The 24,517-nt window shown below is 34.3% G+C and overlaps 2 protein-coding genes across 7 annotated transcripts in view; one reads left to right on the top strand and one right to left on the bottom strand.

Annotated features, from left to right (window-relative positions):
- The first annotated feature begins 14 nt into the window (after positions 1-14).
- On the top strand, positions 15-20,682 carry LOC126823286 (DNA repair protein RAD51 homolog 3). Of its 5 annotated transcripts, none has more exons than XM_050552028.1 (8): positions 15-69; positions 8,840-9,008; positions 11,512-11,761; positions 14,213-14,373; positions 14,589-14,722; positions 16,079-16,210; positions 16,484-16,687; positions 19,264-20,682. In XM_050552028.1, exons 1-8 carry the CDS (start codon positions 43-45, stop codon positions 19,351-19,353), a joined length of 1,167 nt encoding a protein of 388 aa, XP_050407985.1. In that variant the 5' UTR covers positions 15-42; the 3' UTR covers positions 19,354-20,682. The 5 variants fall into 5 exon arrangements, with proteins under 5 accessions (XP_050407985.1, XP_050407984.1, XP_050407986.1 ...); XM_050552027.1 differs by having other exon boundaries at positions 11,512-11,776; XM_050552029.2 differs by having other exon boundaries at positions 56-154; positions 11,512-11,776.
- Positions 19,363-24,517, bottom strand: part of LOC126823298 (cilia- and flagella-associated protein 119) — a 24,827-nt gene continuing 19,672 nt past the window's right edge. The window contains exon 9 of one of the 2 annotated variants that reach the window (XM_050552050.2): positions 19,363-19,652. In XM_050552050.2, the coding sequence (XP_050408007.1) occupies positions 19,453-19,652 (200 nt within the window). In that variant the 3' untranslated portion in view covers positions 19,363-19,452. Of the gene's footprint in view, positions 19,656-24,517 lie in introns of both variants that reach the window. The other variant, XM_050552049.2, reaches the window with a different exon arrangement.

Raw genomic sequence — 24,517 nt, 5'->3', positions numbered from 1 at the left:
CAGAGGCCTTTGTGTGTACATGTGCTTGTCTACTTTTACTTTATGAGCGGGAGGGACAAATTTAAAAGCGTAAGATAAATGTGTGAATATGCATCAATCATAATCATCGCGGTTGTTTCCAAGTACTCTAAACCGTTTACTCTGACCTAAACTAGTATGTTGGGACTTCAACAAAGATTTATTCATTATCATCTTTACTTTATGTGCTTAACAGAAATGAAAAGACGAATGAAAAAAGTAGTCAGATCAACCCACAACAGCGCCCCCGAGCCATTTCGTTCCAGAGTTACCACTCCCCCGATTCTTTTGGCATTCATTGAATCCTATCGATTTTCAGCGCTCCAACCGCATATCAAATCAAGATGCATTTTGTTACATATTTGGCGTGAAGCATTTGCTTCTTGAGAGGATGAACTCAATCGACATTTATTTTGCGTTGTGGGATACCCCCCTTTTCCGAAAACCTTGTTATTTGTGCAATAGAGGCAACAGTTTTTTTTCCAGTTTCGTGTGAAGCATTGGCATAGGAGGGGATGAACCTTGTTGATTTTCAAAAATTATTTTTCCGGAAAAGCTTGTGAACATGACATGATTTAGATTTTCTGAAGGCATAAAGAATCCTTGTCAACATGTACCGGTATTAAGTTTCCTTTCGGATAAGCATCCGGCCGTCTCTATGGCTGTATTGATTTCGAGACCATGCAGTGTGTCAGCGTATTTCACAATCTGATTAAAATACAGATTTATATTTCATTTTGTTTTTTTTATACAATACTTTCGACAATCTGATTATAACACAGATTCTATTTCCTTTTCTTTTTTATACTAAATTATAGTTCAAAATATCGTTTTTGGAAGAGTTGTTATTTTACTGGCATTTTGGTTGAAGTGACTTCTTTGGGTGCCATGCACGGAACTGTGGGTAAACCACTAGAAACGTCAACACTGATTGATTAATTAATGTCTGACGTCATAGGGTCAAAAGCCGCTTGTATGACACCTGACACGACCTTTGAGTACATCTTGTCAGAACTTCAGATGGCTTCATAGGCTAATCCCTCACGACATCCAGAACACCTGTTATATAACAACTCGTTCAGATCCTAGTGTAATAAAGACAAATAAAACAAAATTTTGAACTATAAAAAACGAAACGAAATAGGATCTGCGTGACAGTGTTTTTTGATACGCCCACATTTTCAGGTGGTTAAAAACAAAGTGTTGGGTATCACAAAACTATCTTAGAATCTAACGTTTCGTAAGTGTAAAAACTTACTTCTTCAGAGAGTACATATTATAGGAATGATACATTTGTAGTACAAGGTTAGTCATGGTAACTAGTGATGTCATAATGTTAATATGACCTCATAACTTTGATGACATAATATATAGGCTAAATTATAGATAAATGATGTATGGTTAAAAAAAGGGGGTGTAGAATTAATCTGTGGATCCAAAGTGATTCAGCAATATTGAGTTTGGCTGTATTGTTCTGAGGGGTTTTATCCATCACAGTGCAGACATAAGATTCATGACCAGGTGTATTAAAGTGTGGGGCTATGTTAGGTGATTTTCCAATCTTTTTCAATTTAATATTACTTCTATGACTATTAAGTCTGGTACTTAAGGGGGTGATAGTTTGGCCAACATACTGTTTCTTACAAAACTCACATATACAATATATAACATTAGAACTATGGCAATTTAAACAATTAGCCTTAATATAAATTTTTTTTAAGTCTATACTGGTAATGTACACTAGTTACCATGACTAACCTTGTACTTCAAATGTATCATTATACGCCCACATTTCCATGTGGACATATATTGTTGTTATCCCTGTCTGTCCGTCTGGACGTCCGTCCGTCCACAATTGTTTGTGGACACTCTACAGGTCACAATTCTTATCCGATTTCAACGAAATTTCAAATATAGGTTTATCTCCCTAAGATCTCAGTTCCTTTCGATATTGGCATGTATAGGACCGTAACTTCATGGATTATGGCCCCTGAACTTAAAATCTCGATTTTAACTTGTGGACCCTATAGAGGTCACAATTTTTATCCGATTTTGTTGAAACTTGAAATGTAATTAAGATCTCGGTTCCTTTTGATATTCACGCATATCGGACTGTAACTTCCTGAATTATGGCCCCTGATTATACGAAAAAACACGTTTTTAGCTTGTGGACCATATAGAAATCATAATATTTATCCGATTTAAAAAAACGTTTTAGTATATCACCGATACCCTAAGGATGGTTGAATTCGAATTTCATAAACATCGGACCAAAACTGACACACAAAATGGCAGCCCCTCGTACTCAAATAGCGTAAAAATAAGGTATATGAATGTTGTGGACCCTCTAGAGGTCACAATTTTCTTCTGATTTTGATGAAACTTGAAATATAAGTTTATAACCCAAAGATCTTGGTTCCTTTCGATATTTGTGCATATCGGATTGTAAGTTCCGGAATTATGGCCTCTGATTGTACGAAAAATTCGCTTTTTGTTTAGCTTGTTCTCTATCCATCTCTTGAGAAATGTGGGCATATTCTTCCTAGCAGCCGCTGGTATTTATTTGGATTCACATTTTCATGTGGACGTATATTGTCGTTGCTCCTGTCCGTCCGTCCACAATTGTTTGTGGACACTCTACAGGTCACAATTTTTATCCGATTTCAACGAAACTTAATATATAGGTTTATCTCCCTATGATCTCGGTTCCTTTCGATATTGGCATGTATCAGACTGTAACTTATGGGATTATGGCTCCTAATTGTATGAAAAATCACATTTTTCAGGGCTAGAAATTCGTTATTTTTTGCGAGAATCTAAGAGGATTCTCATATATGGAATCTGCTTGAATCCTCCGAATCTTAATTAATAATACGGCCTAAAAAAAAAAATTGTGTTTATTGTGATAATCTAAAACACCAAAATACAACAACAATGATAAAAATAAAACAATCAGATGGAGTTTTTGATAAACACTTTAAATTGTGTCAAAAGTAATATCCAGAAAATGCCGTAGTCAAAATAAGCTGATACAGCACCTTGGCATTTCTTCATAGCACAATTTGTAGTCTTTTGTCCATCACCTATCTAGTCACGTAACTTGCAAAAATTTTTATTCATTCGTCGATGATAGACAAACGGCACAATGATCATGTGACAACCATAATTGAAGTTGCTATAAAATAAAATGTACTACTCTGATATAGCCATCAATATTATTTTTAAAATTAAGTCTCTGTCAGCATGTGTATAAATTAAAAAATCATAACAGTAAAAGCTATTTAGAACTGGTTTATTGACCTAATTCCAACGGATATGTCACGTGTCATTGGAATTCGGTATTCGAGATTCTGTTGGGAAAATATCCACTGTTTCTCTCTCTATGGTATTCGGTGTTCGATCAGGGGATTATATTCAATGAAGATTTAAATTTACCTAACAACTGGTCAGTGAATCTATCAATGTATGATCCAGTTATTATTTTAATATCTATCGGTACTTGGAATTCACATGGACGGATGCGCGATTCGCAAACCATGCCGAGATCGTCTTCATTCACCATGTGGCGTATTTTACTGAACTTATTATGAATTATCAGCAAACTTGTTTTTTTTTTTTAAAGGATTATCAAAATCTCCGTTAAATTTTCTTATTAGTCGGATTATGAACCACATATGGCCGATTCTCGCTAAGGTATGACAGTTGTTGTAGCCAACACTTCTTTAATAACAAGTAATAATTAACGCGTTGTAATATTAGCCACAAGTAGATTGATTTATGATACCATGTGGCCGATTCATTGTTTTATCAATCGGCTAGATTAAACATCACAAATTGGCTGAACCCCACAAAATACAGCCGATTAAGAACACTGACTGACATTCAATAGTTGGACTCGACACTTCTCCGAGATTTTTTTTTTAAAAATTTTTTACGCGAATCCTTATAGATTCGCAGCGGCGTACACTTGCGAGAATCCTTGCGCAAATTAGATTCGGAGATTTGCGTGAATTTCTAGCCGTTTTTAGCTTGTGGGCCCTATAGAGATCACAATATTTATCTGATTTTGTTCAAATTTGAAAAGTAAGTTTATAACCCAAAGATCTTGGTTCCTGTCGATATTCGCGCATATCGGATCGTAACTTCCTGAATTATGGCCCCAGATTGTACAAAAATTTGTGTTTTTTAGCTTGTGGTCCATCTAGAGGTCACAATTATTATCTGATTTACAAAAACGTTCAAATATATCACCATTACACCGTAATGTTGGTTGAGTTTGAATTTAGTGAAAATTTGACCAAAACTGTCAGTCACAATTTTTATACGCCCACATTTTCATGTGGACGTATATTGTCTTCGCCCCTGTCCGTCCGTCCACAATTTGTTTGTTGACACTCTACAGGTCACAATTCTTATCCGATTTCGACGAAACTTAAAATAAAGGTTTATCTCCGAAAGATCTTGGTTGCTTTCGATATTGGCATGTATCGTATCGAAACTTCATGGATTATGGCCCCTGTTTGTACGAAAAATCACATTTTTAGCTTGTGGACCCTATAGAGGTCACAATTTTAATCCTATTTTGAGGAAACTTGAAATGTAAATTTATAACCTAAAGATCTCGGTTCCTTTCGATATTTGCACATATCGAATTGTAATTTCCTGAATTATGGCCCTTGATTGTAGGAAAAATTGCGTTTTTAGCTTGTGGACCCTATGGCTATAGAGGTTATAATTTTTATCCGATTTAAAAAAACGTTTTAGTGTATCACCGTTACACCCTAAGGACGGCTGAGTTCGAAGTTTGTGAAAATCGGCCCAAAAGTGACAGGCAAAATGGCCGCCCCTCGTTCTCAAATAGCGTAAAAATAAGGTATATCAAGGTTGTGGACCCTACAGACGTCACAATTTTTATCTGATTTTGTTGAAACTTGAAATGTAAGTTTATAACCCAAAGATCTCGGTTCCTTTCGATATTTGCGCATATTGAATTGTAATTTCCTGAATTTTGGCCCATGATTGTAGGAAAAATCACTTTCTTTTTAGCTTGTTCGCTATCCATCTCTCGAAAATGTGGGTGTATCCTGCCCGACAGCCGCTGGTTATCTGATTTAAAAAAACATTTTAGTATATCACCATTACACCCTAATGATGGTTGAGTTCGACAAAATGGCCGCCCCTTGTACGCAAATAGTGTAAACATCTGGTATATCAATGCTGTGGACCCTCTGGAGGTCACATTTTGTGCTGATTTTGATGAAACTTGAAATGCATGTTTATAACCCGAAGATCTTGGTTGCTTTCCATATTTGTGCATATTGGATCGAAACTTCATGAATTATGGCCCCAGATAGTACGAAAAATCGCGTTTTTAGCTTGTGGTCCCTCTAGAGTTCACAATTTTTATCTGATTTAAAAAAAACGTTTTAGTACATCACCGTTACACCCTAATGATGGTTGAGTTTGAATTTCGTGAAAATCGGAATATCAACAGGAACCAAGATCTTTGGGTTATAAAGATATATTTCAAGTTTCATCAAAATCGGATCAAAATTGTGCAAACGAAAACATTTACTATTCGTCCCAATACGCAGTGGTTTAATGATTCTATTTTAGAAGCCAAAAGGGACCGTAATAAGGCTGAACATCTGTGGCGGAAAACAAATCTACATGTCCATAAACAGATTTATAAATCTTTAAAAAACAATGTGAATAAATTAATTGAAGATGCTAAAATTAAATTTTACTCTGATAAAATAGAAAATGGCGAAAACAGACAAAAAGACCTGTATAAAGTTGTGAATTCCCTTTTGGACCATAATGCTGAGCGTACTATCCTCCCGGACAATGATAATGACACTGAACTTGCAAATTTATTCTCTGATTTCTTTCAAATAAAAATACAGAAAATACGAACTGAACTTGATGATTTAAATAAAACTATTGACTTTAACGCTCATGATTTTGATAAGTTAGAAAATTCTGTTTATTTAGAAAATTTTAACTTGGTTAGTGAATCTTTTGTTTTAAAGCTAATTAAATCGTCTGCTCCTAAATCTTGTTCATTAGATCCTGTTCCGACTTCTGTTCTTAAGGACTGTCTAGACAAAGTTATTCCAGTTTTTACCAATATTATTAATTCTTGTATATCATCCGCTACTATTCCCAACGTTTTCAAACGAGCTTATGTTACCCCTTTAATTAAAAAGTCTACACTGGATCCTAATGTTTTTAAAATTTACAGACCAGTCTCTAACTTAAGTTTTATTTCTAAAATATTGGAGAAATGTATTGCTTCTCAGATAAAGGCCCATCTAGATGATAACTGTTTGTATGAACCATTTCAAAGTGCTTATAAACAATTTCACAGTACCGAAACAGCTTTAACCCGGGTTTCAAATGATATTTTAATGGAAATTGATAATAGAAAATGTACATTTTTAATTTTATTAGATTTATCTGCTGCTTTCGACACGGTGGACCCTTCCATTCTTCTACGTAGACTTCAATTTAAATTCGGTATTTGTGGCTCTGCATTAAATCTTTTAGAGAGCTATCTTGTGGGTAGAAAACAGTGTATTTTAGTTAATTGCAAATCCTCGTCTGAATCTGTTTTGTCATCTGGGGTTCCCCAAGGTTCTGTTTTTGGTCCGATTTTATTTACCCTCTATACGTCACCATTAGGAGATATTGTCAGAAAATATGGTCTCAGTTTTCATTTGTATGCCGATGATACTCAATTATATATTTCATTTACACCTAATTGTCCATCTTCTTTCAATTTATCAAAATTGCAACTTGAGAACTGTATTAGTGAAATTAGAAAATGGATGTCAAAGAACTTTCTAAAATTGAATGATGATAAAACCGAATATTTGTTATTAGGCTCAAGGCATCAATTAAGTAAATCTGCACAAGATAACCCCCCTGTTGTAATTGGTAATTGTGATATATTTTCATCTTATTCTGCTCGTAATATTGGCGCTATCTTTGATAGTTTTATGCTTATGGGAGCTCAAGTAAATAATATTTGTAAATTGTGCTATTTTAATATTAGAAATATAGGTAAAATACATAAATGTGTAACTGTAGAGGCCACTAAGTCACTTGTTAATTCTCTGGTCACTGCTTGATTAGATAACTTTAATTCACTTTTAGTTGGTTTACCTTTAAAGCTTATAGATAAATTACAAAAAGTACAGAATACTGCGGCTAGACTTGTTACTTTAACTAAGAAATGTGACCACATAACTCCTGTTTTATATAATTTACACTGGTTACCTGTTAAATATCGAATTGATTTTAAGATTTTATTACTTACTTTTAAATGTTTAAATAATTTAGCTCCTGTTTACCTCTCAGATCTTTTAGAACTTTATACACCTGGCCGAACATTACGTACATCAGATAAACTACTTTTAAAGCCCAAAACTGTTCAACTAGTCTCCTATGGTCCGCGCTCTTTTAGTTATCAAGCACCTGTTTTATGGAATAATCTACCATTTAGTTTAAGATGTTGTACATCTCTGTATTCTTTTAAAAAACAACTTAAAACACATTTATTTAATCAGGCTTTTAACTGACTCTGTATACAATCGTTAACATGCCCATAATCTTGTTGTTTATGTGTGATTTACATTGTCACTTTGTAAAGTGCCCCTGAACATGTTATATGAAAGGGTGCACTATAAATATGCTGTAATAATAATAATATGCTGTAATAATACAACCTTGATATACCATATATTTACACTATTTGCATACGAGGGGTGGCCATTTTGTCCGGCAGTTTTAATCCGATTTTAACGAAATTCAAACTCAACCATCATTAGGGTGTAACTGTGATACACTAAAACATTTTTTTTAAATCGGATAAAAATTGTGCACAAGCTAAAAACGTGATTTTTCGTACAATCAAGAGCCATAATTCTGGAAGTTACGATCCGATATGCGCAAATATCAAAAGCAGCCAAGATCTGTGGGTTATAAACATGTATTTCAAGATTCATCAAAATGAAATCAAAATTATGACCTCTAGAGGGTCCACAACCTTGATATACCAGATGTTTACACTATGGTTTATAAAATCGTATAATACTTGTGACCTCCAGAGGGACCACAAGCTAAAAAAGGCCATTTTTATACACCAACATTTTCATGTGGACGTATTATGCCATCGCCCCTGTTTGTCCATCCACAAGCTAAAAATTTGATTTTTCGTATAATCAGGGACCATAATCCATGAAGTCTTAGGGAGATCTAAGGGAGATAAACCTATATTTCAAGTATTGTTGAAATCGGATAAAAATTGTGACCTGTAGAGAGTGTCCACAAACAATTTTGATGAAACTTGAAATGTATGTTCATAACCCAAAGATTTTGGTTCCTTTCGATATTCGTGCATATCGGATCGTAACTTCCTGAATTATGGCCCCTGATTATATGGAAAATCGCGTTTTTAGCGCATATCGGACCATATATCGGATCTTAACATCCTGAATTATGGCCCTTGATTGTACAAAATTTAGAGGTCACATTTTTTATCCGATTTAAAAAAACGTGTAAATATATCACTGTTACACACTAAAATCTTGGTTCCTTTTGATAAACACGCATATCCAAAGATAACTTCCTGGATTATTGCCTCTGATTGCACAAAAAATCACATTATTTTTTTAGCTCTTTCTCTGTCCATCTCTTGCAAAATGTGGGCGTATCTTGCATGGCAACCGCTCGTTATTTTACAGAATGTATAGTATGTTCTAGAAATTTGAGTATTATGTAAGCATATTTATTTATATATTTTTTGATCTTTTAAAAGAACAACAGAGCCGAGAGTCCATGTGGCTGTTTCAATAATGTAAACAATAAAATGCAGAGAGAATTATCAACTTATCCTCTCGGACCATCATTAAAAAATAAATTAATCCAGTCTGGATTTATGTTGGTTGAAGATGTATACCATTTAAAACCATCAGAACTCAGTCGAGGTAAGCGTTCAATTATTTGCTTCATGCTGGGGAATTAAAGTCAATCTTTATTAGGGTTGAGTACTAATCAAGACTCTTCCTTAATTTTGAGACTTACATACAGATTTGTATCTTTGCTAGCCAAGGGTTACGATTCGCTTCTAAGCGATAATGACAGGTTTGAAATAAAAAAAAAGAAAAGTTGTGTTGTTACTAGATACAAGTAAATAGCTGAAAGTTAGTATATTTTGATGTGTATGTTTTAGCTACAATTAGCCTCTATTAGCTAATGAGAAATTATTACTTACACTGACAAAATTAGCAGAATGCAAGTGATTTTGGTTATTTCGCACTTCAGTTAGACATCCTGTGAGGGAAATTGTCAATTGAGAAAGGTGATGCATGAAATTGAATAACACAACACAACCCAGTAATACTGAAAAACTCTTTATATAAGTTTCATTATTTGGAACCACAAAATAGTCGGCACAATTTAAACATACATTATGCAGGAGCTAAATCTGCCCCTTGCAGGTCTTTCTTTAGGCCTGAAATGTTATATAAACTATCAATTAGACATTTATTAACAAAACAAGACCATAACCAACGCTCAATGGCATTGGATACTCAAGATTTTAACTAGATTAGAACGGTTTGCCATTTAAAAATTTAATTTAAAAATGGGAAAGCGATGCTAAGTCTCAAATATACCAGTTCCCTGGTTACCACAATGCACACATCTTGTCAAAACTACAAACAGTGATAATTTGGCTCAGAATGAAATAATTTCAATTTTCAATATTTTCATTTTACATAATCTATTTTTGAACTATTATAGCAAGAATGGTCAGCTATTTATCTAAATCTTACATAATGTATCTTTAACTAAGAAGTGCCTATTTAAGCGTTGAATTTGGCGTTTGATGAAAAAAGTCTTTGCAAGCTAGACTGATATCTACCAAATATCAACTCCTATCACATTATTTAATCAACTTTCATGTTCACTCATTTACATTAGCTGGTTATTCTCATTTCTATTTTGAGTCTATTATTGTATAAATTTATGGGCTGATATGGACGAATCAGCACAATTTAACCAAAGCAGTGCCTAGAAACTATAGCTTGGCCCTCTCACCCAGAGTAAAACCAATTTCCTTGTTGAGGCATCTTTGCAAGACCGACACGAACGCATATAAACCCACATATTTTGGCTTTTGTTTTCTTTAATAACGAATCTGAGTACATCGTTGTGAGAAATTAGACATTATCTGAAAAAAATGACATCAGTAGCTTAGAAATAAAAAAAAATAATCAAACTTAGACTAGCGATTTTTCAACCCACATTTAAACAGCACATTTTAAACATACATTATGCAAGAGCTAAATCTGCCTATTGCAGGTCTTTTTTAGGCCTGAAATGTTATCTAAATTATTAATTAGGCATTAATTAACTTATCCAGACCATAATCAACTCTCAATGTCATCGCTAGCCTGCGATATTTACTGGATTAGGATCTGATCTGCTGCTCGATGCTCATTCATGATTAAATCAAGAAATGGATAATCAAGACTATGTATTTTGTCGTACCAACTTTAGTAATGATGATCGAGTGAATCAGAGTGGATCAATTTGACTGAAATTTTCAGCAAATTCCCTTTACATTATCTAGTTATTAACTATTATTATAGTGAGAACTTCCAGCTCCTTATCTAATTTCCCATAATGTATCTTTAAGTATCATAACACATAATGTAATGGAGCCGAGCATCATACCATTGGCATGGCACCCAAAGAAATGATCTAAACAAAGAATGGTTATAATGTAAATGGTCAAAATTTATTTTAAAAATAATTATTTTAATCTCACACATGATTGCCGACAAGTTGACAGTCAAGAATGGGTGCAGAGCGTGATAAAGAATTTTTTTTAAAAATAATAAGTACATTTTAATCTTCCAAATGATCAGCTCACATCACAATTCTTTCCTGGGTCTTACTTCAAATCCCCCCTCCCCCAGTAATTACTGTTCAAGTTATTGTCCTTGACCACTTTGAAAAATCTTGTGTACACTTTATCTGGAGGATAAAGTAAATTCCAATTGATTTGAAATCAATACAGTGTTTATGTTCATGATATGTCTGGAAATTACCAGTATATGTTTGGTGTATGTTAGCTCATGGAAGAAGCCATCAAAGTTTAATTATTCTGATAATTAGGGTACTTCATGGGTTGTTGCACTTAATCAGTTTTAAAGGACAATATTGGTGTCAGTCATTATCACATATATGATAGAACTGGTTAAACACGTTCCAAATATAATTTTAACAATAATTTGGAACGTGTTTAACCAGTTCTATCACATATGTGATAATGACTGACACCAATATTGTCCTTTAAGTATCTTGTAAATGCTCAGTAGAATAAAAATGTGACAATTTTTATGTTTGGATGACCTAGCTCCTGTTAGCATTTCCCTGGCAACCTATCTTTATTATCAGGTTTTTTAATATATTTTTTTGTAGAAACAGGGCTGTCCTTAGAAGATGCTCTGGAGGTGATTAAAACAGTGACAGAGAATGACAGTGATCCAACAGGTCGTCAATCTAAAAGTCCTAAAACACAGTCAGCCTTAGAAATTCTACACACAGAACAGAATCAGCCAAATATTATAACGTTCTGTCAGCAGATAGATGACATGCTCGGTGGAGGGGTACCATTATGTAAAATGACAGAATTTTGTGGAGCACCAGGAATCGGGAAGACACAAATGTGGTATTGGCAGTATTGGTATTATTAGCCTCTATGAGAATATGTAAAAGAGTTTATCAAAATTCATTCCTTAAAGGCACAATATGCATGATTAAAAGAAAAATATAGACTTCCAATTTATGTACATTACAAAGTGGTCTTATTAAAGAGCACATTGGTCCAATCATTATTTATATTAATCGATCCTACCAAGTTATGGGTATCTAAAGTATTACTTTCTATTGATTTCATGACATCATCATTTTCTTTCTTAGAACATTAGCCAGGTACAAATAGAACTTGTTTTAGTCCATGAACATTGAGGTCATATAAAGATCAAGATGACTATCTAAGCCTTTCAGCAGAAACTGACAATTAGCCACCTGGCACACTGTGTATTTTGGCATCTGGAATAGATATATTGTATTTAGAAACACATACATTTTCTCTAATAGATTGATGAATCTAGGAACTGAGCCTCATTTGTGAAAAAACTAATGACTCTTAACTTTTTATACTAAAAATTGGAATGTCCTCTTGTAATGACATTATTAGGCTTTCAGACTTTGTCTGAAAGACTATTGTTATTACTAAAATTATTATTATTTATTATTTACTGTAGGAGCCTATTTTATCATGATCAAGACCAGATACCGATCTGGGACCTAATTTTCTATTGGGAAACTGGTTGGTGGCTACTTGATAAAATATTTTTGAAACTTCTGTGCATGCCAAAAGTGGTCGAATTTTGTACAGTGCCTCGAAATTGAAGATCAGCTGTAGTTTTGTCAATTCTTTACCAATTTTCAAGCAAAAGACATTTCCGTAATCCCTGAACCTTTTCCCAAACAATAGCAATCTCACATGTTACAATTTAGAAACTTTGTTGTTGACTTCTATCGTTCGAATATTCTGGAAGTAGTCGAAATATTGTCTGATATTTTGAAAAAAAGCATAAAATCGATGGTATTGGGAAAAACGTAGTAGTAGTCGAAAAAATATCTGATATTTTGGAAAAAAAATAGTAAAAAAGTGATTACTACACCAGATTTCAAATAATCAAAACAACTAAAGTGTCATTGGATAGCACGAATAATGGACGATCTTTTGACATCCAAATGGTACAAATTCGATGGTTAGGCAATAGACTATGGGACGCTGAAAATGTAGTATTTTCCTTTTTGGAGCCTATTCAGATGCTTTTATCTCGAAAACTACTCTTATTTCTTTTCTTAAACTTCTGTTACTCAGAGTCCTGGTGGTCTAGGGTGTGAATTTAAATTTAAAAGCCTCAATATGATATAAAGGGTCCAAAAAGGGCCTCAATCTTTGAAAAAAGTTTAAAAAATCGTTAAATTAATGGAAATGCTCTTTTAATTTTCTCTTTTTTTTTTAAACCGCTCAATGGATGTTTCCGAAACTTCTAGTACAGGAAGTTAAGTTCCCATACCACTTGTTAAATCTATCCCAACAATGATCTGTAAACTGGATGTAGTTGAAAAAATATTCGATATTTGAAAAAAAACCAGTAAAAAATAGGTACTCTTGCGCAAATCTTGATTTCTCCGTCGGGTGTCACCAGATCAAAACAACTAAAGTATCGCTTGGTAGCTCGATGTATGGGCTATTGTATGACACTCTTCCTGACTCCTTCCTGAAAACCGGTTCAGTGCTGCTTGCAGGTCTAGTCAGTAATTGGGATTTTCTAAAAGAATTAATTATAAAAGCCCAAACATGCCAGAATTAAAACTACCGGTACTAATATTAAAGATTCATTATGTAAGAGCCAAATCTGCCTATTACAGATCTTTCTTTTGGTCTCAAATGTTATATAAATTATTAATTGGACATTTATTCTCAACAAGCACATAATCAACTCTCTAGAATATCGGATGGTTGTGATTTTGAACGGATTGAAACACAATTGCCATTTAATTTAAAAATGGATAATTAAGGCTTTTTTTTTATTATCGTAGCAATGAAAATTGAGACCACGCTTTTCTCCAAACAGTCATTACTTCACTCAGAATGAAGTAATTTGACAGAAATTTTCATTCCCTTTCATTATCTATTTTTTAACTATTACAGCAAGAACTGTCAGCTCTTTATCTAAATCTTACATAATGCATCTTCAAGAAAGATTTTGGTTAAAAAAGTTTTTAAATCAGTCCATTCTATTGATTTCACACCTCCATATTTTTGAGTCCTAGGCAAATTTTGTAATCTAATAAATCTATCATTTTAGTAATTTTAGTCAAGTTGAGAATTACTGCTCTGATGTGTTAATTACATAAATGAAGCCATTTACTGGAGAAGGACAATATTTACATTACATTAGTACATGTATGTGAGAATGATCTAGCGATGTGCCTTTAAACACAAATGTATGTGATCAGATCCAATACTTTTTTTTTCTGTGAATTTATTTTCCAACACTGTCCATTTGAAATGGTATTGTCTCCATGTCTCTTTCAGTATGCAACTATGTGTTGATGTACAGATGCCGCAATGTTTAGGTGGTGTTGAAGGTCAAGCTGTTTATATTGATACTGAGGGTAGTTTTATTGTTGAGAGATTAGTAGATATAGCAGATGCAACTATTCAACATTGTAACTTTATGCTTAAGCAAAATCAAGGTATGTTAGGGAAGGATAGACCAGATTTGAAGAAATGAAATGAGGTTTTTAACATCCTACTTTTCTGCTCCAAACAATTTATGAACAAAAAATTATTTCTTTATCCAAAAACAATCATTTATTCAGATATTTATGCATTATATTTTTGTATTCAGATATCTATGTATTATATTTCTGTATTCAGATATTTTTGTATTATATTTTGTTTGTTATAGATGATGTTAGTGAATTAAAAGATTTCAGATTAGAGAATGTATTAAAGGGTATTCATTATTTCCGATGTCATGATTATATCGAACTATTAGCAAATATTCAACTTTTACCTGATTTTTTGAAAGAACATAAACAGGTATGATGTGAAAATAATGTTGGTAAGTGTTTAATGACAAGTTAGTCTATCTTGTGTTAGAATCTTTAAGATGTATTTCATTGACAGTTAACCCGTCATTAACCCTTCATCACTTTGACTGACCAAAAACCACCCATAAGTAGTGCTCCCTAGAGTGCTCCAAAACACGCGAGTCATGTGAATAGCTGTGGTGTTCTGAAGAACTAGTAAACAACCCTACATTATATGTAGAGTTACTTACATGACTTGGGTGGTTTGAGTTGGTTTATACCACTTTTTATACGCCCACATTGAAATGTGGTCGTATATTGTCGTCGCCCCCGTCCGTCCGTCGGTGCACCGTCCACAAGCTCTAGAGGCTAAAGTTAATATCTGATTGACTTTAAATTTATATACAGTGTTTAAGGTCATAAGACGAAGAAGCCTATTGATTTTCAGCAATTTCAGATAATTACTGCCAGAGTTATGGCCCTTGATCACTTCAAAAAATCTTGTGGACGCTCTAGAGGTCAAAGTTAATATCCGATTGACTTTAAATTTATACACAGTGTTTAAGGTCATGAGACGAAGAAGCCTATTGATTATTCGCGATTTCAGATAATTATTGCCAGAGTCTATTCATTTTCAGCGATTTTCGATAATTACATGTACTTCCAGAGTTATGGCCCTTGATCACTTCAAAAAATCTTGTGGATGCTCTAGAGGCTAAAGTTAATATCTGATTGACTTTAAATTTATACACAGTGTCATGAGACGAAGAATCCTATTGATTTTCAAAGATTTCCAATAATTTCTGCCAAAGTTATGGCCCTTGATCACTTTGAAAAATCATGTGATGCTCTAGAGGCTAAAGTTATCACCCGATTGACTTCAGATTGATACACAGAGTTTAAGATCTTGATACGAACAAGTAAATTTTTATGACTTGAACAGCTAAATCCATGATATTAAAAGTTTTGTATACTAAGCGTTGGCATAGGGCAGAACTTTATAAAAACCAAACAAATTCTAATGGTTTTTTGATAATTACTTCATGAGTTGTTACTCTTAATCAGATTTGAGTGTATTATAAATGTTTCATTACCGAAAAAAGTAAAATATGCGACAACACTTGTTGACTGCCCGGATGATTTAGCTGCTGTGGGTGTATATTTTGTTGCCTGGCAACCTATCTTTATCTCTAATTTTCTTCAGAGACACTAGGGTAGTCAATATTGACATGCACAAAGTGCTAAAGGGTTATTACCCATGCTATGACAGTGCAGCCAGTCATCAGATAGTCACAAAAACCAACTAGTCATCCTAACTTCAGAATATTATATAAAATTTTGATTTGCATCGAAATGTTAATTTCAGGTTAAATTGGTTGTAGTTGACAGTATTGCATTCCATTTTCGACATGATTTTGAGGATTTATCACTGAGAACCCGATTACTAACAGCCATGGCACAAAATTTTATAAAAATGGCCACCAATTATAAATTAGCTGTATGTATTTTATTGATTAAATTAATTATGTAAATTTAGAGCAGGAAGTAATCTAAACTACAGTATAAATCTACCAACTCAAAAAAGAGCTACAGTAGTTTGAAAAAAGTCTTATTCAGTTATAATGTACTGTTGGTTTAAATGAGTTAACATTCAGTTCACATTTCGCTTGCAGATGCAGTTTCTGTTTGCTTACCATCAACCATGAGGAAATTATCCAACTAACCTCATTTTCAAAATTAATACATGACATGTGGTCAATGTTTGTTTCAGATAGTTTTAACCAATCAGATGACAACAAAGGTAAGAAGCGGTGCAGGGTCATCGGGTCAATCACATTTAGTACCAGCCCTAGGAGAGAGTTGGGGTCATGCCAGTACTATCAGATTAATATTACACTGGGTTGGTAATGTACGATATGCTCTTTTATACAAATCACCGTCAAGAAAAGAAAAGGACGTCCCCTATCAAATTACAGTGAGTTATGCATACTGTTAATTTTTATACGCCAACATTTTCATGTGGACGTATTTTGTCGTTGCCCCTGTCCGTCCACAATTTGTTTGTGGACACTCAACAGGTCAAAATTCTTATCCGATTTTGACAAAACTTGAAATATAGGTTAATCTCCAAAAGATCTCAGTTCCTTTCGATATTAGCATGTATCGGATCGAAACTTCATGGATTGTATGAAAAATCACATTTTGTGACTTCTAGCAGGTCCACGAGCTAATAATATGATTTTTCGAACAATCAGGGGCCATAATCCAGGAAGTTACGTTCGGATATGCGCAAATATCGAAAGGAACCAAGATCTTTGGGTTATAAAACATGAATATAATATTTCAACAAAATTGGATCAAAATTGTGACCTCTAGAGAGTACGAGGGGCGGCCATTTTGTCCGGCAGTTTTAGTCCGATTTTCATGAAATTTGAACTCAACCATCATTTGGGTGTAACGGTGATAATAATATATTCAAACGTTTTTTTTAAATCGGATAAAAATTGTGACTTCTGGAGGGGCCACAAGCTAAAAACGCAATTTTTCGTATAATCCGGGGGCCTTATTTCAGGAAGTTACGGTCCGATATGCGTAAATATTGAAAGGAACCAAGATCTTTGGGTTGTTATCATGCATTTAAAGTTTCATCAAAATCAGATAAAAATTGTGACTTCTAGAGGGTTCACAACCTTGATATAACATATATGTCTATTTGGTACAAAAGGCGACGATTTTGTCAAGCAGGTTTATTCTGAATTAAGTTTCATCAAAATCGGATAAAAATTGTGACCTCTAGAGGATTCACACCCTTCGTATTACACACTTCTACACAATTTGTGTACAAAGAGCGGCCATTTTGTCGGGCAGTGACATTTCGATTTTCCCGAAATTTGAATTCACCCTTCATTATGGTGGAATGGTGATGTATTTAAACAATTTTTAAAATCGGAAAAAAATTGTGACCTCTAGAGAATCCGCAAGCTAAAAATGCAATTTTTTCAAACAATCAGGGGCCATAATCCAGGAAGTTAAGTTTGGGTATCCACAAGTATGAAAAGCAACCAAGATATATTCACACGTTTTTAAATCGGATAAAAATTGTGACCTCTACAGGGACCACAAGCCAAAAACGTGAATTTTTTTGTTCAATCAAGGGTCATAATTCAGGAAGTTATGATCCAATATGCACAAATATCGAAAGGAACCAATATCTTTGGGTTATAAACATGTATGTCAAGTTTCATCGAAATCGGATCAAAATTGTTACCTCTAGGTCCACAAAATTGATTTACCAGATGTTTACACTATTTGCGTACGAGGGGCGGCCATTTTGCCTAGCAGTTTTGGACCGATTTTCACTAAATTCGAACTCAACAAACATTACGGTGTAACGGTGATATCTTCGATCCTTTTTTTTTTAAATCGGATAATAATTTTGACCTCTAGAGGGACTACAAGCTAAAAACGTGCTTTTCCATACAATCAGAGGCCATAATTCAGGAAGTTAGGAACCGATATGCGCAAATATGGGAAGGAACCGAGATCTTTGGGTTATAAACTTGCATTTCAAGTTTCATCAAAATTGGATCAAAGTTGTGGCCTCTAGAGGGTTCACAACTTTGATATACCAGATGTTTACACTATTTGCGTACGAGGGGCGACCATTTTGTCTGATTTTCACGAAATTCGAAGTCAGCCATCATTACGATGTAACGGTGATATATTCAAACGTTTTTTTAAAACGGATAAAAATTGTTACCTCTACCGGCTCTAGAGTGACCACACTCAAGAGCCATAATTCACGAAGTTATGATCTGATATGTGCGAATTTTGAAAGGAACCCAGATCTTTGGGTTATAAACATGTATTTCAAGTTTCATCAAAATCGGATCAGAGGAGCCACAACCTTGATATACCATTTATTCCCCCCCCCCCCCCCCTACTGACTTTAATCTTAATTCTCGTCGCTTTGAACGACTTTATCCTTAAATTTTTTTCTCAAATTTTCGTTCGGTTCAATGCTTTCTAACTCTTTGAGGTTCACCATGAAAATTTTGAGCGCTTGTATCATACTAGTAACATGTAACTATCCGCCCTACATTTCAAATTATAACCAACCTGTTAAATCATGAATAATCACCAAAACCTGTCAGAAAATGTAGATCAAAACCCTCTTCTTCGTTTCTACAACACAAAGGCAACAAAAAACGCAATACAAACGGGGGAGGTGGGGGGCACAAATAGAAAGCAATAAATTCATGGGTAACAAACCAAATGAGAGAACTTAATGGGGATCTCGGTCCATATCCAAATATGAACATCTCTGGTGTCTAAGGAGATACAGATAGTGGGGTTATCTCTCCTTTAGTTTTCCGGACTGACACAACATCATGTATTGGAAGCTATGTCACAAAATGAATTTTGAATTGTATTACAATGAGAATTGAAATCCGTGGTCTAAGGGGAAACAATAGAACAGAAGTATAATATATCAAATATATTAGTTTTGCAAGCCTTCTTCAAAATATTGTGTTAATTTCTATATTAAAGGTAGGTGGCATAAGAGATTTGATTCATGATGAAGATGAGGAAATGGGGGCTGATAATAACCAACCAATCAAACGACAGAAAATATCTTGAAATATTAACTAATTTGTAAATTTTACTAAAGTTAATATTAAGAATCATATGTACATATATCATAGTTATTAAATATTTCTCGGAGGAATTGTAGTTAAATTAATTTTTCTCTTTTCTCTTCCCTTTTGCTGAGGCTCTTGGACTTTTTTTTGTAACTCCTCCATCAACTGCCTCTATTTTATGTTGTATGACTTCTTCCGTGGTTTTAATTTGTTCATCAACAGATATTTTCATTTTCTTTATTTCCTCTGCCAAAAATGTTTGAATCATTGTTCTTAATTCTTTTCTCGCTGGAGATTCTTCTGAAATACAGGAGAGAATAAAGTAAATAATAATATTATTTAATAAGGTCTCAGATGTTGGCATTGGGATAAACATGTACCTTCACATTTTTTGGAGTAGCCACCTTTTACCATTGTGACCTTTGAACTTCTGTCACCTTTTCAATATCATGTGACCCACTACCAACAGGTAGTCAATGGATTCAATGGTATGCTAAATATGAAGACATGAATAGAACTAGACCTGCATGGCTGTGCTGAACCAGCTTTCAGGAGACAGACCAGAAGGAATCGGACTAATCTTCAACCCTTCTTAAATAAAGTCATTATATATATTACGCTTTCATATTATTACATATATAATAATAAAAAAAAGCTTATTGTTTCTGTTAAGATTATTATTTTTTTTCCCCATAAATCTTATATCTCAGAATCTAACCATAGGCATAGGATCTTTCTGAAACTTTTGTAACTTATCTCCCCTTGAGTAAATTAAGGATCAAAAAAATCAACAAAATATAGGTCAGTTTGCCTTGAATTTTTTTCTGTACTAGCTAAGAAATTACTGATGCGTACACAAAATATGGAGTTTGTCAATCAGACTGGAAGTGCCACCATCTTGAAACGTGACAAATCCCTAAGACTTTTGCGATATTTTACTTACAGACATGAGTGTTATATTTTCTGAATCTTTGAAGGAATGCCTAAAAATCTATGGAGAAAAATTTTGATTTTGGTCAATTGATAGTCACCATTTGGGATTGAATATGAAAAATTGTAAAAAATCTACATTAGCCCGTTAAATGCGTAGGGCGTTATATAACGTCCTGGACAACTGCCACTCACCGTGTGTAGGGCGTAATATAACGCCTTGGAGGTATTTTCCCCAACTTATCCTTCGAACATACGATCGCAGCATGTGTAGGACGTTATATTACGCCTGGTCGAGGAAATCTAATTGAAGGGAGACAACTCTATTTACCGTTAGTTTTAATATGGTTCCAGACTACTATCATTTGTATTCAGGAATAAAAAGGTCCAAAAATGATGTTTTTTGTCAAATTAATTACACAATAGGGGGTGGTTAACGTTTGTTTGTTGAATTTGTCTCCTATTTTTGAAATAATACATTTGTGGATAGCCTGGCTCATTGACAAACCTTTGGTATTTAAAAAATACATAAGTTTTTCGTGCCAACAAAGTTGTTTACGAGTGAAAAATCCACTTTTACGGCTTTGCAACACAAGGTAGATAACACCGATTCTAAAAAACATTAAATTCAATTAAAAATTATATTTCATTTTTCAATATTTTCCCGCCATTTTTTAGCTTTTTCCCGCCATTTTCGCTTCAATTTCTGATCCGTCTCATTTTTAAACAGCTTGATCAATTTTTCTCGAACTGGAAGTCAATCGGATTACAGGAATACAAGTCTCAGTTATTTCCACTATCCAGGGCTCATGCTGTCAGTCGCCAAAGTCGCAATTTGCGATAAAAATATGAAAGTGGCGATTAAAATTTGATTTTGGCGATAATGTTTTGCGGTATTTATCCTGGATTAACCATTAATTGAGTGTCAATCACGTGGCGGAATACTATAAATTAATCAACTGGCTGATAATCGGGATTGCGTCAATGAGTAATACTAATCAGTTGTCTTGGATTAATGATTAGTTGATTGATAATTGCTAATGATGTATATAAAGACTATCTCAAGTAATTATTTACTCCTAATGATTAATCTAAGCGGTGATCGGATATCATTATTTCAAATTATATCATCACCACTGGTCGAAAACGTAAGAAAGAGTTGAATAGCGATGATTCTTGAGCGAGAAATCATTTCGCCATATGTATCATATTAGCGTCGCCAAAATGCTCTAAAGGTGAATGACAGGTATAACTGTAAGCATCTCTTACAAATATAATTGAAATTTATATCATTCTATCAGGGATTCAGATTCTGATACCTTTACGGTACCTGAAATGAAATGAAATGAAATGGAGTTTAATGTCCTACTGTTCTGCTTCTAACCTGGGCTAATGAAGACGGGCCATACAGTGTGCTATGAGGGAAATTTTGCCCGGACAGCGGCACTACGGCCTACTCTTATATCGAATTCCAACTGCCAAGGGATCTTTTACGTGCACGCCAATGTGTACACGGGACCTTGATTTTCCGTCCCATCCGAACGACTAGACAGCTTTCCTTGTCAGCCCCTCCCGTCCTGCATCACTGACAAGGGAGAACCACACCGGAAAACTGGATGAACTTTCTCGGCCAATGCAGGGATAGAACACCCGACCTCCAGGCTAGCGAGCTAGCGTCTTACCCACTTAGCCACGTGATCCCTAAAAATAACTATAGGCCTATTGTACACGCAACACATAAATTTATAGAAAATTGGTAATCCTTGAATGAGATCTGACGTGTAAATACTGAAAATAAAGGATCTTATTAAATCCAAACTGTGATAATGTTGGATATTGTATTGTATATATCGGTAATTGTTTTAGAATATTAATAAGCCTAGCTGAGACATAAGATAGTTAGATGTTGTTTTTTTTATCACAAATTTTTGACAGATAAAATATTCCAGTTGGCGGAAAAAAAATATGAACATTTTTTTATATAAAAAAATTGGCGGAAAAAAATTGAAAGCCAGTGTGAGCCCTGGTTATTTCCTTTTATTTTTCAGATTATTTTTTCGCCCCACTGAAATGTTTCTCGCTATATTTAAGCTTATAACTTCGCGAATTTTTGAGCGATTTTAATAATTATTTTTTCTTAAGATTCTTTATATAACCCATGACGTGACAGGAAGTGACCGTGAATATGAAACCTTTCATTTCTGCCTGGCAGATCTAGTTATTATTATTATACGAGAGTCCATTCACCGGGCTATCTTACAATACCTTAGCTGTTTTGATCTGGTAATATCCGACGGAGAAATCTAGTTTTTTGCAAAAATCTTCATTTTTTTTGCATTTTATTCAAAATATCGGGATATGTTTTTGATTCCTTCTGGTTTACGAATCATTGTTGGGATAGTATTAACATGTGGTATTGGCACTTAACTTTCTGCATCAGAAGTTTCAGAAACATCCATTTAGCCGTTTTGAACAATTTTTATACGCCCACATTTTCCTGTGGACGTATATTGTCGTCGCCCCTGTCCGTCCGTCCGTTTGTGAACTGTCTACAGGTCACAATTTTTAACCGATTTCAATGAAACTTGAAATATAGGTTTATCACCCTAAGATCTCGGTTCCTTTCGATATTGGCATGTATCGGACTGTAACTTCATGGATTATGGCCCCTGATTGTACGTAAAATCACGTTTTTAGCTTGTGAACACTGTAGAGTCACAATTTTTATCCGATTTAGTTTAAACTTAAAATGTATGATTATAACCCAAAGATCTCGGTTCCTTTCGATATTCGCGCATATTATGGCCCCTGATTGTACGAAAAATCATGTTTTTAGCTTGTGGATCCTATAGAGGTCATAATTTTTATCCAATTTAAAATACCATATTATTATATCACCGTTAAACCCTAAGGACGTCTGAGTTCGAATTTCGTGAAAATCGCCCCTAAACTGACAGACAAAATGGCCGCCATTCGTTTTCAAATAGCCTAAAAATATGGTATATCAAGGTTGTGGACCCTTTAGAGGTCACGATTTTTATCCGATTTTGTTGAAACTTGAAATTTTAGTTTATAACCAAAAGATCTCGGTTCCTTTCGATATTCGCGCATATCGGACCGTAACTTCCTGAATTATGGCCCCTGATTGTACGAAAAATCACATTTTTAGCTTGTGGACCCTATAGAGGTTATAATTTTTATCCGATTTAAAAAAACGTATTATTATATCACCGTTACACCCTAAGGACGACTCAGTCAGAAGATTCGTGAAAATCGGTCCAAAACTGACAGACAAAATGGCCGCCCTTCGTTCTCAAATAGCGTAAAAATATGGTATTTCAAGGTTGTGCACCCTAAAGAGGTCACAATTTTTTATCAGATTTTGATGAAACTTGAAATGTAAGTTTATAACCCAAAGATCTCGGTTCCTTTCGATATTCGCGCATATCGGACCGTAACTTCCTGAATTATAGCCCCTGATTGTACGAAAAATCACTTTCTTTTAAGCTTGTTCTCTATCCATCTCTCGAAAATGTGGGTGTATCCTGCCTGGCAGCCGCTGGTTCAAAGATTGAGACCCTTTTTCGACTACTTATTTCATTTAGAGGATTTTACATTTGGATTAACATCCTAGACCACCGATAGGACTCTTGAGTAACAGAATTTTAAGAAAATAAATAGTCGTAGTTTTCGAGATAAAAGTGTCTCAAAGGGCTCCAAATTGGAAAATACTAGATTTTCGGCGTACCATAATTTATTTCTTAACTATTGAATTTGTGTCATTTGGATGCCATATGATAGTCCATTGATGGGACTATTCAACGACACTTTAGTTGTTTTGATGCGGTGACATCTGACGGAGAAATCATGTTTTTCCCAAGAGCGCCAATTGTTTAACCTTTGTTTTTCATTGTATGGAGATCATTGTCGGGATAGTTTTTAACAACCAATTTTGGCACTTGTATGGTACCATGGCTCTATAATGATATATTACATTATCTGATCAGTTTAAATCTCCTTGAGATATCGTATGTTCAAGGTGCTAAAAATGCAAAAATATCAAAAATTTAATTTCAATAACTCAATACACATTATACATCGTTAGAATCGTAATTGGGTCAGCTATCTGAATATATTATGCCGTCGCCCCTGTCCGTCCACAATTTGTTAGTAGACACTCTACAGCTCACAATTTTTATCCGATTTTGACAAAACTTACAATACAGGTCTAT

Source organism: Patella vulgata, chromosome 6 (genome assembly GCF_932274485.2).
Source record: "Patella vulgata chromosome 6, xgPatVulg1.2, whole genome shotgun sequence".
Lineage (NCBI taxonomy): Eukaryota > Metazoa > Mollusca > Gastropoda > Patellidae > Patella > Patella vulgata.
This window is presented reverse-complemented; position numbering and strand designations above follow the sequence as displayed.

What these genes read in the sequence shown, in the direction of transcription:
- LOC126823286 (XM_050552027.1), top strand. Translation starts at nt 43, where the DNA reads ATGAGCGGGAGGGACAAATTTAAAAGC. An exon ending in GGAGGGACAAATTTAAAAGC is followed by an intron (nt 70 to 8,839) that starts GTAAGATAAATG and finishes ATCTTTTAAAAG; the next exon opens with AACAACAGAGCCGAGAGTCC. An exon ending in ATGTGGTATTGGCAGTATTG is followed by an intron (nt 11,777 to 14,212) that starts GTATTATTAGCC and finishes TGTCTCTTTCAG; the next exon opens with TATGCAACTATGTGTTGATG.